At 36.5% G+C, this 18,576-nt stretch overlaps 2 protein-coding genes across 2 annotated transcripts in view; both read left to right on the forward strand.

The window, feature by feature from the left end:
* Positions 1 to 16,902, forward strand: part of becn1 (beclin 1, autophagy related) — a gene marked incomplete at its 5' end in the record, with an annotated part of 119,963 nt that extends 103,061 nt beyond the window's left edge. The window contains 5 exon segments of the mRNA NM_200872.1: positions 6,093 to 6,239; positions 6,346 to 6,495; positions 11,207 to 11,267; positions 15,798 to 15,940; positions 16,189 to 16,902. Coding sequence (NP_957166.1) covers positions 6,093 to 6,239; positions 6,346 to 6,495; positions 11,207 to 11,267; positions 15,798 to 15,940; positions 16,189 to 16,357 — 670 coding nt within the window. The 3' untranslated portion in view covers positions 16,358 to 16,902.
* med1 (mediator complex subunit 1) overlaps positions 1 to 18,576 on the forward strand; it is a 700,564-nt gene that overhangs the window by 73,889 nt on the left and 608,099 nt on the right. The gene's annotated exons all lie outside the window — the stretch shown is intronic.

The following is an 18,576-nucleotide window of genomic DNA, read 5'->3' on the forward strand; positions in this document are numbered from 1 at the left end:
GGCAGTGATGCCTCCGCCTCTCCTATTAGCTCTGCAAGCACTCACAATTCAAAGTTTAAAGGAGCTGTTTCATTCAGGACTGCTGAACTTCAACTGTCATTTAGCCAAGTTTTATTTAAAAGCATAAAATACGGTCAATTTGTGTTGATAAAATCGTTGACTAGAAGTGACTTAATGTTAAGTGATCAGATGTTTAAAGTGCTTTCTAAAAAGTTTTAGCTATTTTTCCTAGAGTAGTTTCAGATCTAAATTGAATAGACATCAGATTTGAATAATTTGCTATACGACTTGAAGAGGTCGTTTTATTTCTGTCAGGTAATCCAACACATATCTGCGTAGAGGAAGCTACATGCACACTGGGTTTCTGCTTGTTCTGTAAACATTTGACAAAGATACAGTTATCTTAGCAGGCATCCGACACACATCACTGAGAGCTGTTGTGTTCACCAGCTAAAGATGGGGCGTTGTTTGGGCCTTGGCAGTGTGGCAAGAGTCAGAGGGCTTTTCCAGGTGGGCTAGGAGGTAATTGTGGACCAAGCCGCTTTTTGGTTGATAACACCAGTTCATCCATATTTTTTGAAAAACCCAAAAGAGATGAGCAAGGTGACAATGAGAGCGTGTCTGGTGACCAAGGCTTTGAGTCTGGAGATTCGGGCTGATGAAATATATTGTACTACCTATTTACCTGAGGATCATTGAGTGCTGAGACTTGGTGCTCTTCTGATGCATCACAGTCAATCTGTGTTGAGCTCAGTGTGGAGGGAACAGGCAGCATTGTGTCCATAAATGGTGGTTGTTGTGTACATTTACTAGGTGTGTGTGTGCCGTTTGGGTTTATTTCAGTGGCACACACAGCCAATAGATAATGAAGGAAGAAATAGATATTGTCCTTTAGCACCTTTGCATCAACTTTGTTTGGATAAAGGCCACCTGATGTAAATGGTTGTCTTTAGTTCCAGAAGAGATTGAAGTTGTCAATGAAATTCAGTCCTTTCCTTTTACATTTTTTCTGCAGCCATACATTTAGGTCAAAAAGCCGTGAAAACATATTTGACCCTCTTGCAGGGAGTGGTCCACTGATGAACAACTGAATTTTCAACCTTTCAACTGTTTCCAAAAGTTCACAGAAATCTCTCTTGAGCAGTTCTGACTGCTGTTCCCGATTATCATTCTTCCCCTACGTGGATGATAATCCCTTTTGCAGTCTTGTGCTTCAGAATTTCCTCAAGTTATTTGTTTAAATCAGAAACTGTTGCATGAGAGAAGCAGTATGGCATTGTAAAATTCATGTGTAATTCCTGATTATTGATTCTCCTACAACTGGTGTTCTTATCTCAGGTGCGATTGGAGCAGAAAGCCGCTGTCTAGTCAGCCTTGAGCCTCAATTTAATGCAGAAATGAAGAGAAAAGAACGTTTATGTCATCGGTTATCACGTTTATTTTCAACAGTAGCTGGAGTGGATTTACGGGACTCCACCTGCATTATGCTGTGAGAGTCCACAATGAAGTGGTCCTGAGTGATCCGGCAGTTCTAGTCGAATCACAAGTAACTTTGTTGCAAGAACTGCAATTTTTTGTAGCAGTCTGTGGCAGTTTGTGCAGCAGTGAAATTCTGAATTAATCTGATCCAGAGGCATTTTTACAGCCATGTTATCCTGTCTCAGGAATGTAAGTAATTGGTTGGAGAGGATTGTTTGGTCGATAAATCCCCTCTTGTTGATAAAGCTATATTCCAGAAAGTTTGAAGATCCAAAGTTGATCTTCAAGCTGTGTCGTTTGAGCACTGTGCTGATAGGCTCAAGTTAAAATTAAAGTATAAATATAAAAGCAAGAGTGCAAAGAGCGGAGCAGTAGGCAAAGATGTCCGAACAGTAGCAAAGCAAGAAGAAATTCTTCAGGACTCATTTAGTGTTATGTAATCATCTGGTTTTAGCCAGGTTTTAGTTAGACAAAGCGCATCTAGCTTTAGATCGTAATGTTCAATGATTTGAGTTTTTTTATCTTTATGAACATCAATTCGATTTTTACCTTTAAATGTGTTTGGGAGTTTTTCATGTTTAGAGGGTTGAGGAACAGAAACAGTGTCTATGTCAATATATCTAGGTGGCTCTATGTGCTGAAGATTATCTGAGTTCATTAAACTGTGGAGGCTAGCAGTCATTTGTTATTCTGTGGGCACCACTTTGACATCCAGCCATTGAGTGAAAACAGTCGGCTGTGGAACTCATCACCACAAGCGGGCAGGGAACCAGAGCATATTAAAGTAACTCTTTAATATTACATTTAATGATCTCCGTCTGATGTAGTCGAACATCATTAGCACCGACGTGATCTTGCTGAACTTATGTTTAGATTAAGCCAACACTTTTAAATTTGACATGATGTCAGGCGCTCTGGCCCCCAACTGACATTTGACTGTATTGGCTTGTGTTTCTATTTGCACATTTTTTACTATGGAGTTGCCAATTACCAGGGCACTTTCATCAGGTTTCTCAGTAGGTGCGTCACTGAGGGGGCTAAACCTGATGTTGGAATGGAATTACAGTGTTTTCTCCCGCCTCGATATGCTCTCACAGTAGCCCAGCCATCGCTCTGTGATGATGCAACAACCAGAGAAATGTGCATACCATGCAAGGCTAGTCACATCCAAAACCTTATATAGAGACATAGCACTCTTGCTATCCTCAATTAAATCTTAAATGTTTGTCTCTAATTCTGAGATCTTCTCTGTCAGCCTATTTCCCTATATCACATGTAAAGCCCTTGTTGTTAACAGAGAGAGATACACTAATCATGTTTCAGGAAATACATGTGAGAAGAACAGGAGAAACCTGGCTTAAAAAGAATAAAGCAGTAAACAGTAAATATAAAAAAAAAAATATATATATAAAATAATCGGTGACACATTATAATAACTACATACTATGAATCATTTATTAAGCATTAGCAAATAGTGAATTCATTATCTGTTAAGCATTAATTCTACATTAATAAACATTAGTAAGCAGTTTATAACTGCAGCTACAAATGCAGTATTCTTGACTTACAACATATTTATAATGTGCTTAATAATTGTATTTTCATACTTTGTTAATGATTTATTTTTTCATTACTAAATGAAGTATTGCATTATTTACAAACCAGTTATTTAGGCATAGTTGGTGATTTTTTAAGATAATTCAGAATGAGTTAGTAAATGATTAATAAACTATTGAAATCAACATTTATATATCTTAGTATTTAAGCATATACTAATAGTTAACTAGTATGTTAATAAATGCTTTATTAACTCAACTTCATCCAGTTTTGTGACCTAATCTAAAGTGAGAACTACTTATGCTTTATAAATGCCTTATAAATGACAATTAAAGAGTCAGTTAAATTTTGAAAAGGAAAAAAGTACATAAACAAAATTATTCATTTCTATTCGTTTAAAGATACACAAATCAAACTGTATCAAATGAAAAGTAAATATGTGCAACCTGATCTAAAATAAAATTACTGTACAGTTTAAACATTGCATCCTTTTATATTGTTACATTTTTATATTGTTGTTGATTTATCCAGTTTTATCCTGTATTTTGACACTCCTGTTGTTCAGCAATGTTTAATATTTACAGTAATTTTACTTTTTAGATAATATTGCAAAGATTATTCTTTGTTCATTTGATACAGAGCCTTTAATTGTCATTTATAAGGTATTTATAAAGCATAAATAGTCCTCACTTTAGATTAGGTCACAAAACTGCATGAAGTTGAGTTAATAAAGCATTTGTTAACATACATAGTAACCATTAATATATGCCTGAATAATAAGATATATAAACGTTGATTTCAATAGTTTATTAATCATTTACAAACTCATTCTAAATGATCTTAAAAACCTCCAACTACTCTTAAATACAAATGGTTTGAAAATAATGGAATACTTCATTTAGTAATGAGAACTACATCATTAACAAAGCATAAAAGTACAATTATTAAGCACAATATACATGTGGTTGTAAGTCAAGAATACAGCATTTGTAGCTGTAGTTATAAACTATTTACTAATGTTTATTAATGTAGAGTTAATGCTTCACAAGTTATGAATTCACTAGATGTTAATGCTTAATAAATGGTCCATAGTGTGTAGTTATTATAAAGTGTTACCAAAAAATCTAATAAAACCAAAGAGCATCTCAAACCTAGCACCTTAAAATACCTGTCAGGCAATCCCAAATTAACATATCTCACAGTTTGCTATGGCAATGTTGTTGTCATCAACTTTATAATACCTCCAGACTGCAGACATACCCGCACTTTCCGCTTCAAGCTGTTTCTGTGTTCTACTTTGCGAACATTTAACCCATAGTGTCTTTGCATTAGAGTGATGAAAACGGTCTAACTCTGTGCCACTGAAAAACAATAAATGTGTTAAAAAATAATGAGAATATTAGAGGTGTGAACCTACACTGGTCTTACGGTTCGGTTCGGTTACGATCATCATGCCATCGTTTCGGTTCAATTCGATATCTCGGTGCATTAACGATGCTTTCCTTACACAGTTTTATATTTTACTCCACTGCACAGCAATTCTTCTATTAAAATGTATATTTTTAAAACACATTATGTATGTATTTGTAATACAGCATTGTCCTTTAATACAAGTAGTCATGTATATGAACTGTACCTTTAATTTTACCTGCTCAAAGAAAACATTTTTTTTTAATGCACCTGTGGAGAAAACTTGCTCTGCAGACAAGCGCTTGTGTCTTGATCCACAAGAATTGCTGTAACAGCTGAGAGGAGAGGAAACGTCCTGCAAATAGGTCAAAGGGGCCAGATAGGGAGAAAGAAATCGAGTTTAGTTTTATTTTCTCCATGGGAGTAAAAATAGGGGCTTCTAATGTGTCAGTGAATGGCTGTCCAGCAAACACACGCAATGACTTATGCAGAGTTTATGTGTTTTAATTACCCGTGGTTTCCTCTCTCGCCATAGTATTCTACCACGACATAGAGCACATATGAGATAAGTGACTTCATTACATAATACCTGATTATGATCTATTACTGAACCGATTCCAAATTGTCCGCGACTGCATACATATTTTCGAGTCCTAATCGGGAGGTAACATCTGATTCTGATAGAGTCTAAAACCGTATGATCAGGCCCAATATCCGATCACATAATCGGATCTGGACATCCCTACTTACTACTGCAGTATATTGAGTATTGAGTGAGGGAGCTGGAGCATGTGTATGAAATGAGCAATAGGCACTAAATGGAGAGAGAGAGAGAGAGAGAGAGAGAGAGCAGAGCACCCACACAATACGATTTACAATGTAGTTTAAAAGGTGCAGTTAGGCACGAGTAAGCAAATAAACTGTATGACACGTTAGAGAGAACAGGCACGAGGTAGCAAACTAGAAAGTGAAAGCAAAAAAAGTTAGGAATGAGTAAGTAAATGAACTGTTTTATGCACTTAAGAGAAAACAGACGTGCATAAGCAAACAAACTGGAAATTAATAAATAAAGTGAAAAGCGCAAGCAAGAGTTTGAATAATAAGTACAACAGTGGGCTGTTTACATATAAGCTGTGATGCTGTGATCTTGGAAAGATTTCAAATTTAAGAGCTAGTAATTGATGTCATGTGCTGTTCAGACCAGCATACGACCAGCAAGGGCTTAGCAAAAACCAGCAAAGGACCAGCAGGAACCAGCATAAAAATATTACTAGAATATACAGGTTTGTTTTTGGTTGTTTGTTTGTTTTTCTTTTTCTAGCAAGGGCAGCAGCTCTGGGCATATGTGTTATTTAACACAAATAATCGGTCAGCACAATACATTAAGGGCGACATGGTCCAAAAAAGGAAAAAAGTTTGGTGTAAATTATCTTATATATGTTACTTAGTTGTACTTTGTTTTAAAGGGCCTTAACAGCCAAACTTTTCATAGTGCATTGAGCATTTTTTAAAGATTTATTGCCTAAAAAAACAAATATTCTTCATATGCCCCCTTAAGCTATTTGTGTGTTGTTGTTGTGTTTCTATATTTTTATTTTAGAGAGTGTAAATACATTTTATCATCTGCTTTTTATTTTCTTTCTTAGGTATCAGAAGGAGTACTGTGAGTTTAAGAGACAGCAGCTGGAGTTGGATGATGATCTTAAAAGCGTGGACAATCAGATGCGTTACTGTCAGATTCAACTTGACAAACTCAAGAAGACCAACGTTTTCAATGCGACCTTTCATATCTGGTTTCACATCTCTTTATATATATTTTTATTGTATATAATAACTAAAGCTAATACTCCTATGAAGTAAAATTTTTAATACATTTTTCTTTCTCTACACATTTTCCAGGCATAGTGGGCAGTTTGGAACAATAAATAACTTCCGCCTTGGCAGATTACCCAGCGTACCAGTGGAATGGAATGAGATTAATGCAGCCTGGGGTCAAACTGTTCTTCTGTTGCATGCACTTGCCAGCAAGATGGGGCTATGCTTTCAGAGGTGCTTAGAAAAAAAACTACACATAACATTTGCTGTTAAAATGTGCTATGTAAAAGAGTCATAGCCATTTAAATACTCTTTTATTTATTATTATTATTTTAATGGTACTTAAGTTGCACTTAAGTATTAAAGTATTTTTTCTACAAAAAGATCAATTTGCAAAAATGTATAATGGGCTTTTAGAAAGTTAGTTAGAGGGAGAGAGAAAGCGCAACTGAATTTGAAATTTCAGACATGTTTGTTAAGGCGTACACAGTGAAAATTCTGATAGTTGGAAGATTGTATGTGCACACACATCACTAGTGAGTTAATGAGAAAATAGTTTGGATGCAAATGATATATAACAAAATTGTATGACCTGCGAAATAGCAAGAAATTACACAAATACATGGACAAAGTAAAATGTGAATTCATTGCTTTTCAAAGCGTCTCTCAGAGCCGTACATGCCATAGTACAGAATATATACATACATATATATATATATATATATATATATATATATATATATATATATATATACATACATACACACACACACACACACACACACACACACACACACACGCATAAAGATAGGTCCATAAATATTTGGTGGCAATTACACAATTCTAACATTCTTGGCTCTATACACCAACACAAGCTTTTATTTGAGGGTATTTACATCCAAATCAGGTGAACGCTGTAGGAATAACAACAGTTTGCTTATGTTCCTCCCACTTGTTAAGGATCCAGATGTAATTTGACAATTGGCTGCTAAGCTGTTCTATGGCCAGGTGTGTTATTCCCGTGTTATCCCAATTTTATGAAGCAGATAAAAAGGTCCAGAGTTTATTTCAAGTGTGCTATTAACATTTGGAATATGTTACTGTCAACTTATTAATCAAGCAAGCCATCATTAGGCTAAAAAAAATAAACAAATCCATCAGAAAGATACCAAAAACATTAGGCATGGCCAAAACAACAAGCAACAGTGAGCTCAGAAACACCAAAATACCCGGAAGACCACAGCAACCAACTGTGGTGGATGACTGAAAGATTTTTGCCCCAGTGAAGAAAACAGCTTTCACAACAGTTGGCCAGATCAAGAGCACTCTCCAGGAGGTAGGTGTATGTGTGTCAGAGTCAACAATCAAGAGAAGACGACACCCGATGTGAATACAGAGGGTTCACCAAGAGATGTAAACCACTGGTGAGCCTCACAAACAAGAAGACCAGATTACAATTCTAAAAAAGACTTTACAGTGCTGGAACAAACATCCTGTGGACAGATGAGATCAAGATCACCCTAAACAAGTGGGAGGCACATTTGCAAACTGTTGTAATTCCTAAAGCGTTCACCTGATTTGGACGTAAATACCTCAACTTAAAGCTGTTAAACAGGTAAAACGCATCTTGTTTATTTTATATCAATTGCGTTGGTGTATAGAACCAAAAATGTTACATTTGTGTCAATGTCCAATTTTTTATGGACCTAACTGTATGTATATATATATATACACAATATAGATTTATATTCAAATTAACTTTATCTTCATTTAACTGGCCAGCAAATAGGGATATAAATCTTTATACCAGGATGATCAAACACGTCTATTGATTTTATTTTATGTACATAACCTATGTTTATCATGCCCATATTCCACCATTTTATGTAGCGAACTAGCCGATATAATTATAAATATTAATAGTTAATAAAAAACAAGTTATTTAAAATGAATAGTTAGATTATAATACAGTTATAAGTTAATCGATTTGTACAACCTCCAGCATTATCTGAGTTAAAGTAACTTGTTTTGTGTGTGAAAACAAACAATTTAATAATGATTGCAAAAATGTGCAGACACTAAATCTGTTTACAAAACCATGTACTCAAGAGGAAGAGAGAAAGAGAGAGTGAGAGAATGAGTGTGCGCAAGTGAGAGAGTTATACAGAAGGAGTTTGCATGGCTGTTGTAACAGTTTTAAACATAGTTGAAATATCATCTAAAGATGATGTATGTCTGTTACATCTAAACAGATTGAACAAAAATAGAAGAGGTAGTTCTGGAAGTGGAAAGCAAAGTTTAGAGAGTTCTTTGATTCAAAGCATGTTTGGCAGAAAAACAAAGGTATCTTTGTAGCTTTGTGGGTTCTCTCCCAGTGAGTGGAACATAGTTGATGTGCCTTTTAAGACATACGTAACTCAAAGTTTATGAGAAGTCACTTGTCCACAAGGAATGTAGGGATTTATGAGATAACAGGCCCTAGTTTGGACAGTTTGTTGAGTTTAAGAATCAGAGGGGATATTTAGCGAATGTTTGCTTGGTGTAAAAAATTATTCTGTTTGATCCTCATCTTTTTAGTATTTAATTCCCCTCTTTTGCAAGCTGTTGTCTTTTCTTTAGAGAAAGGTGAGCAAAGGCATTTAGGTAGAAGATCAGACACATCTCTGAAATGAAAATTATGAAGTTATTGATGTCTCCCTGAAGGTTGGGTCTTGGGGAAGGATGTTTACAAGGTAGCTTAGGGCCTACTCACACTATGTTCTATGAACCATGCCCGGGCCCGTTTCCCAGATCGTTTGAGAAATATCTGACTGTGTGTCACTGCATCCTTAAGGACTGTTGCCGAAATATTTGACTTCATGTCACTGCATATCAGACTGAAACGATATATCTAGAGAAATCTCCTCTGTGCTGCTGAGTGAGAGCGCTTTTCACTGAACAGCGCAGCATCGATGACGTAAGCTTGCCGAGGCCCGATTGTAGTGCGAGTCTGGGCCGTCGGGGGAGACGGGAGGGGGGACAAGCGTGCTTTGGCCCGGTTCAAGGAAACTGTACCTAGTGTGAGTACGGCCTTAGGCTGTATCGTGGCTTTGGTGATTTACGATTGAATCAGATGAATTGGAATACCTGAGCATCCAGGACTGTTTCTTGGATGCTGGGTCAGTGTTGGCTGGGTGAGTAAAAGTATGGCCCAAGTGTGAAAGTCACCTGTTTCCCACACTTGTGGTGTAAGTGTTGGTGTTTGGGGTGCAAGGCCAAGACTTGGCAGTGTTGCTTGTGGGCTGGGCCCAGAGTCACCCCTGTAGTGAGTTGGAAACATTTGCTTGCTCGGACCGCTACACACATTAGAGTCTGTGAATGTTGCTAACTTGATGGTGTGAAGGCCATCTGTTCTACTTGGGGTGTGCTGTGTAGCACGTTGGCACTGCTTGATGCACAGGATGAGATGGTCTTACTCTTAGTTGTCCAGGCACCCTCTCATGTCTAGTTAGATTTCTTGTTGCATGCTGGCTTTAGATATTTTCTGTTTTAGGGGCTCTGGCAAGGTGGAGGGAGGATGCCTGGCTCCCTCCAATTCACTAATCTTGTTTACAATACAATTCACTTAATAGGGCCCAAGCATTGAAGGTGCACTGCCCCCTAGTGGTCTGGAGATGCAAAATATTTAAATGTAATGTACATGTTATAACAATAAAAATGCCAATAATTTTTGAGTAATTTAGCCTATTGTTATGATACTTATCTTGGTACATTCGTTGAATTGTCCTGAGAATATTTATACTAAGTATGCCTTAATTAACTAAACTTCCTGTCTGCCATTTAGTCCATTTCTTGTTTCTCTTTCCACTCAGAAATGACAAGCAATGTTAAACTTTTAACTCAGATTTGGTCCTAGTTTCAGTAGCTCAGAAATTCTCTGTGTTATTGTTGTGAATAATATGGAATTACAAAACTACAATTTACTAATTTGGGAATCAAAAAACCTTTGCCAAAATAAAGATGATTTAGGACTTAATGGCTATTAAAACTTAAATCACATCACAAATTCCTCATTCAAAATTAATACCAAGTATGTGAGCAGGAACAATAAAATCAATTTAGAGGGATCGACTTTTGTTTTGCAACTGATTACTATGTAAATTTGATGAGTGATTTAGTTTCCTGCTAAACCTATCTCTATTGCAATTTTCTTAGTGCATAAACATTGTGTTGATAAAACAGAAGGCTCAATTTCAATCTAAGTCAGCCTCACACAGGGCACCAAATCATGTTGTGTTATTTTGTATTTATCACAAATATTAACATAAGTAATTTATTGTATGTATTGATATGTAAAATGTATTAATATTTTATATTGAGATGCTTGCCTTACACGTGACACCAAATAATGTAGTGATATTTTATTTGGCGTGACTTGATTTTAATCACTCCTCATTCATTTAATAAATAACTCCTTTTAAATTAGGCACCAGCTATATTTTTCACTGTGGCAATAATTAACAATCAAAAATTGTTTTTCACTATTTGTTTTGTTTGTCACTTTTACTATTATTCTGAAATAATATTTAAGTAATTATATTGTGACTTTAGTTATCCATCTTGTTAGGATAGCATTACAATTATCAGAGGTCACGCCTCACCATAAATGTTTCATATGAATAAATGCTGCAGCCAGCTGAAGTGTTACTTTTCCCCTTTTTTAAGATTATCAGTTAACTGATCTAATAATCATTTGGCTTTTTATCAGTACATGGTGGCCAATGTGCAGGTGTGAAAAGTACTCTGTTAACTGATGGCAATACATTGTGTGCACACAACATCATTTCCAACTCATTTTCAAGTTTGATTAATGCATGATTACTAATATTTTATTTTATTATTATGATTTATTTATTTATTTTATCATTATTATTATATATATATATATATTTTTTTTTTTTTTCAGATACCAATTAGTTCCGTATGGAAATCATTCCTACTTGGAGTCTCTCAGTGATAAGTCCAAGGTGGGTCTCATATCGAAAATTACATTGAAATAAAATGTAATTAAATTTCCAGAACTGCAGTAGTTACCATTAAAATGTAATGTATGTCTTACTTTAATACATTTTTTGGAGCTTTTATAAATGTTACTTTCATACTAAGGTTTTCAGTTTAACATTTTATGATATAAAATTTACAGAATATTTTCATGGCCTAATGTGTGAAAGATCATGAAAATTGAGTTCCTCATCAGGACGCGAACTCCGATGTGTGTCTAGTAGAGACATTATTGGGAGACTGCTAGAAAGAAACCAGCCAATGAATACCTATATATCGGCAAAGCACAGCTCCATCAGGTGCTTGCGATAATCATGAGTATTGTAACAAAGTTGTTGGCCATTTGGTGAAGAACCGACAAACTTTAAAATAATTTAAAATGAGAAAGTCCTTGAATCTGGAATACATGGTCTACCACCACCTAAGCAGTCTCCTTGGCTGAGAGGAGCTTGGGAAGGGAAATTAAATGGGATGCTTTAAGAATCGGTCCAGCATCATAAGGATGACAGTGTTACCCCTCAATTTGTGTAATGCAGTGACAGTCAAGGGCTAAATGTGACTAAGGGTGGGAAGGGATGGATAGGAGATGAAGCAGACCAGTAGGAGGTGAACTGGAACTCCTGTTCTGGGCGCAAACTGAGAAGGCTACCACAAACTGCCTGACATCCCTGGCCATGGATGGCCATCAAACCCGCTGATGGATGGCAGCCAGCGATCTCCAAACTCATGGATGACAGACCATTCTGGATGAATGTCCCCACTGGATAACCTGAGAGCGCAGAGCAGTAGAAATGATTGAACTTGCCCACTGGAATACCTCTAGATGCTTGGCACTTTTGCAAGGCCTCTTGTACATGTCTCTTAATATCCAAAGAGAAAACATAGCTCCTTGAAGAGTTCAAAGGCTGAAGACATGAGAGGGAAGGATTGCCTGTTTTTAACAGTAAGTTTTAGTGACGCTATTCAGCCCTTGATAGTCAATACAGGGTTGAAGGTAGCCATCCCTTTTCTTAACGAAGAAGAACCCAGCACCAGCAGGAGATGAGGAAGGGCAGATGAGGCCAGCTTTAAAAGATTTATTAATATACTTGTTCATAGCTTCTTTCTGTACTGGAATGGGAATACAAGCGGCCCTTAGGTGGAGAAGTGCCTTGGAGAAGCTCTATGGCACAATTTTAGTGTTGATGCAGGTGCAAGGACATTATTTGGGACATGCTGAACACCAGAGACAGATCATGCTATTTCGTTGGGACCCCAGTCAGATCATCTGGCTCCACCTGCAACACCGAAGAAACAGAACCAGGAAACGGGGCAGGACCAAGACAAGACTTAAGACAGTATTGACTCCAAGACAAAACAAAGTTTCTGAACTAATCCGTGTGAGAGTCATGCTGCACCAACAAAGGATATCCTAAAACTATGAGAGCACTATGAGAGTATAAAAGGTACAGTCTAAAAGTCACCCCTTGGTGATTGCTGGAGACAACTAGACTTACACTGGGGGAAGTGTGGAAGACTGTGGCAATCAGGGTGCCTTCTAGGGATCAGGCTGTGATAGGTTCAGGGAGAGGAATGGCAGGAATTTGCTTGCATGGGTTCAGGGTCTGACAGAGGGGCAGAAACAGAGAGTGAACCATGGTCATCCATCCTGACCGAGGAACAGGCCAGCTTACGGTGGTGTCAGTGGCGGAGACGAACCTTGATGCAAAGTGTCAGGTTGATAAGGTCATCAAAGTCACGTGGCAAATCATGGATTGCAAGTTCATCCTGAATGTCCTCCGTCAAACCAGCTTGGTTAATCAACTGGCAAGTTCCCTAATTCTAGTCGCACAAGGTTTCCATCAGGTCAGCTACCTGATTCACCAGAAACTATATTTCTACAGTGGTATTGGTAATTCTGTTCTCAAGCTGACCAAAATGACTCCCTGTTGAGCCAATGCAGATCTGACAGGGTCTGCTCCTGCTGTGTACATCTTCATCAGATCGTTTTGTCAGGTTCTGGTCAAGATTAACAGATTGGATACAATTGCAGGTCATTAACAATTTATTAGCAGTTAGCAGAAGTGCAGTCTTAGAGGGAACAGTACATTTAAAAAAAAAAAAGTCTTAAAATGCTTTCAACAAAAACTGCTCCGAAGTGGGAACAAATTTATAGATGCTCAGTAGCACCCAGTGGATAAGAGGGAAAATAATAATGATAAAGAAACTCCAGAGAGAAAATTCTCCATAGAGGGAACAGACACAGAAGACTACAGTATGTATAAAAAAGGAATAGGCAAAAAATAGTATGTAAAACCGTAAAAAAAACAAGAAGCCAAGAAACAGAAACATCTTTGTAGAAGGAATAGAGTCTTATCATAGAGGTGTAATTACAATGACACCCAACAGAGGGCAATACTGCAAAATGCAGTATCCTGGGTCGATACACCCGCGAGCAAGATTGAGCACTTCAGGGCAGGCATAGGCTGGAAGATGGCTCACTGGACTTGAGAAATGACAATCTCTATTGCCACTCTTACAGGTAAGCTTAAACAAAAGGCCAGACTTAAGTGTTAACTCTGCAGCCTTTGTTCATATTAGAACAAAATTTCCACAACTGAATTTCCACAAGTTCCTGACTTTACTGCTGATCACTACAGCAGGTTCGTAAACCGGACCTCAGTTGCTTTGGCAAATCAATTGCATAGAACTGTTGGCAGTGTTTCTTGCTCTCCACCTGTTCCTACGGTGCTAGAATACGGTGCTCGCTTGGACAGATAGCATGGCTACAGTAGTGTATATCAACCGTATAGGCGTATTTTCCCCAATGAGCCTGCTTGCACAGACCCTGTTCTGGGTCAGGGATGATGAGGAACAGGTCTTGCTTGTTGCGCCTCCATGAGTTTCCAAACTCGCATTCCTCACAAATGGACTTTCTTTGACAAATTCCCCTTAGGAAGCACTTCCTTTCTCAAGCATAGGCACCATCTGGCACCAGCACGAGTTTCCAGAACCCCCATGATATGTTTCTATAAGGAGCACAGAAACTTGGTGACCTACCCGTGTAAGTGGTTAACACTATTAAGCCTGGTTTATACGTCTGTGTCAAGTGACCGGCGTGACCCACGGCGCATGCAACTCGCGTAGCTGTGCATTTATACTTCTGCATGCTTTCTCTGTTGGTCTAAATTAACACTTCCGAAACGCTAGTGGGCAGTGGTGTAAATGTTCCTCTTTGTCGAGTTTCATCTCTGCTGTTTTGCTTTTCCTAAACACTTCCGGGATGTACAAGCGGCTCAATCTCGCTCATTCAACTTTAACTATTAGATAAAAACAAAACAAAACTTTCCATCAGGAGCTCCTTCACGGGACTCCACACTTGTTGTTGACCAATCACAGAGCTTGCGCTACGCGTCGTTGCCACGTGTAGTTACAATTTTTAAGAGGTGCACGTCAACAATGCCGATGGCCACGGCGAAAGGCTATGCATCAGCGAAGTATCATATGCCGGCGTTTGATGCAGAAGTATAAATCAGCCTTTACTCAGGCTACAGCACCCTCCACAAGTCATGCCTTGTTCTTAAGTGGTGTGCTTCTCGCAGAGATGAACCCTGAACATGTCAGATCAGTGTGATCCCTCAGTTTGCTGGAGTGGGGGCTGTCACCCTTTTTGTGTCTCACTGTAGCCCCAGTAGTCTGCAGCAAGGTCTTTTCGAACCACTTGATTCAGTATCTTTAAAATTTCTGGTAATGAACACAGCTCTGCTGATTGCATTGGCATCGATCAGCAAGGTCAGCAATACGGAGGCTGGGAATTTAGGCCTTAAATTTTGTTAATTTAAGAGTTAATTTTATCCTCTGTTCACACTATGCACATGTCTCCGTTTCCTCTTTCTTGGAAAGTGGATTATGGACATAATCAGCACAATTTCTCATGTCATGATGTTCCCGACTATCTTGACAGTCTATTTTGGTAGTGTTTAAATTGATTTTAACAATTAGGTTAACAATAAAACTGAAGCCTTTTTTATGTAAGTATAGCCTAAATGAATTGGATGTGCACAATTGTCTCACAGCAAGAAGGTCACTGGTTCGAGCCCCGGCTTGGTCAGATGGCATTTCTGTGTGGAGTTTGCACGTTTTTCCTTGGTCGTGTGGATTTCCTCTGGGTGCTCCGTTTTCCCCCTCAAGTCCAAAGACATGCGGTATAGGTGAATTGGTTAAGCTAAATTGGCCGTAATGCATGTGTGATAATGAGAGTGTATAGGTGTTTCCCAGTGATGGGTTGCAGCTGGAAGGGCATTTGCTGCTTAAAACACATGCTGGATAAGTTGGTGGTTCATTCCGCTGTGGCGACCCCTGATGAAGGGGTCTAAGCCGAATACAAAATGAATGAATTTATTGCATTTTAAGATAGTTTACAACTGTTTTAGATTGATTGTATTGATTTCTATTATCATTTATTAATTAATTTATTTTTTTTTTTTATTGTTTTTTGTTTTGTTTTTTTGTTGTAGGAATTGCCATTGTATTGTTCAGGTGGTCTGCGTTTTTTCTGGGATAATAAATTTGATCATGCAATGGTGGCTTTCCTTGACTGTGTCCAGCAATTTAAAGAGGAGGTGGAGAAGGATGACACTGGCTTCTGTTTGCCATACAGGTGAGAATATTTTGAAAACAAATATAATAACAAAAATAGCAGATCACTTTAGTTTACCTGAAAAAAGGACAGGCCATATTAATCAAGCCATAGATGGACAAATTATTCTGCAGATATGTGGTGATTTTAAGATAATTGTCATTTACTGATATCTATGACAGAGTTAAAAAAAAAAAAAAGTCCTTTAAAAGCAGTATTTTTCTTTGTTTATTTGTGCACTTGAAATTCTCTTTGTCTTTTGTAATTAGAATGGATGTGGACAAAGGAAAGATTGAGGACACAGGAGGAAGTGGAGGGTCTTACTCTATTAAGACTCAGTTTAACTCCGAGGAACAGTGGACCAAAGCTCTCAAGTTCATGCTCACTAACCTGAAGTGGGGTTTAGCCTGGGTTTCATCTCAGTTTTACAACCGATAGATTTGGCTTGACTCAGACCTAATGACTAAAAGAAAGCACATGAAATCTTCACCTTACAATGATGGATGTTTTTACTCTCAAATTTAAACCACAATATTTTTGTTAGAAAACAGAAATTGAGTATTTGAAAACAGAAAATTGTATTCAGTTAAAAAACAGTAAAATTAATTTTTGTTTATATTTCAACAGGTAAAGCTATCCAAAATGTAATGATGTAGTGGAAATATGTTTGTCTTGTTTTTTTTTTTTGTTTTGTTTTTTTTTTTTTTTTGTGTTTTAACCTTTACCTTATTATTTTTCTAATTTGGATCTCCCTATGAGTTCCATAAAACTATAAAAGCTGTGGGTTTGTGGTGGTTATATGTAGTACATATGCTGTAGTATATATGTTTAGGTTTACTAACAACTTGTTTACAAAGGGCTAAGTAGCCAATTGCAGGATTATGCCATTTCAGTTTTGAATTAGAAATTAGTCAAAGTCAGAAACATCATAAGCAATTAAAATATTTGTGTAAAAAATGTAAATAAAAAAATGTATGTCTATATTTATCAAGTATTCCTCATTTTTCTGCCTTATTTTAAATTAGGAAAAATGTAATCAGTAGTTTACAGCATAATACAAAAATATATGATTTACTGAATTTTTTTTTTCATTTAGAGCATTTTCTGAATAAAATAAAAATAACAATGTTTTAAGACATGTTTAAATACACATTTTTATATTAGACAATAAAATACTTTCTGGGAAAAAGCCTCTAGTTACAATATTTGAATTTTAAATGATTATCTTACTGGCTCCTTGTTTGCTGTCGCAGAAAGAAGGTTGAGTCCTGGCTGGACCGAGAGGTCTTTCAGTGTGGAGTTTGCATGTTCTTTTCATGTCTGTTTGAGTTTCCTCTGGGTGCATCAGTTTCCTTCACAGTCTAAAGAAATGTGGTACAGGTGAATTGGATAAACTAAATTGGCTGTAGTGCAGGGTTTACAATTAGTTTGGCATGGGATAGGGGGCAGTACATGAAACGCATCCCAAATGAAGGGCTGAAGAGATAATCTATGACTTGCAATATAAGTGATGACACAACTGCATTTTGCTTCTTAAGACACCCACGTTGGCTTTTTCTAGATTGAAATTTTAACACTGTATGTTGTATTTTAAACTACATAATATCAGTGCATTTTAAATATGGCCTTTTTCTACAAACATGTTAAATGTTGTATTGCAAAGCACAAAAAAAGCAGTGCATTGCTTAACTAGGCTTTTTGCACATTAATTTGAATTACATAACAATTAGGGATGCAAAGATTGTAGATTTTGGTTGAATGATTATAGTCTAAAGAATAGTCATGGTTTCACGATTATCACATCTAATGTAAATTTAAGCTTTATATTAGCTAAGCAGTTAACTGTTGTTAACATCTGCATTCATACATACATAATCATTTTAATAATATTTTATCTAACATATCAATTGAATAGCCCTGCTGTAGTGTATGAGTTTGTGTGAATGAGATGTATGTTTATTTAGTGTATGGGTGTTCCCCAGCTGGATAATTTAAACTTTAATACTTTTTTCATGATTTAATCATTAAAAGCATAATTGGTTGTTTTTAAATATAATTTAGAATAACTACACACTATGAATCATTTACTAAGCATTAGCATCTAGTGAATTCAATATTTGTTAATCATTAACTCTACATTAATAAACGTTAGTAAGCAGTTTATAACTGCAGCAACAAATGCTGTATTCTTGACTTATTAGCACTTATTTAATGGGCTTAATAATTTTATTTTCATACTTAGTTAATGGTTTGTTTTTCATTACTAAATTAAGTAACACATCATTTACAAACCATTTGTATTTAAGAGTAGTTGAGGGTTTTTAGGATCATTCAGAATGAGTTAGTAAATAATTAATAAACTATTGAAATCAACATTTATATATCTTATTATTAGGCATGTACTAATAGTTAACTAATATGTCAATATTAGTAATATAATATTTTAACAATAAATAAGATGCAATGTTTAAACTTTACAGTGATTTTATTTTAGATAAGGATGCAAATATTTATTTTTCATTTGAAGTACAGTTTCATTTGTGTATCTTTAAATAAATAGGAATGGATAATGTCATTTTTCCTGTTTAGAATTTAACTGAGCTTTTATTTGTCATTTATAAGCGATTTATAAAGCTTAAATAGTCCTCACTTTAGAT

Source organism: Danio rerio, chromosome 12, assembly GCF_049306965.1.
Source record: "Danio rerio strain Tuebingen ecotype United States chromosome 12, GRCz12tu, whole genome shotgun sequence".
Taxonomy (NCBI): domain Eukaryota; kingdom Metazoa; phylum Chordata; class Actinopteri; order Cypriniformes; family Danionidae; genus Danio; species Danio rerio.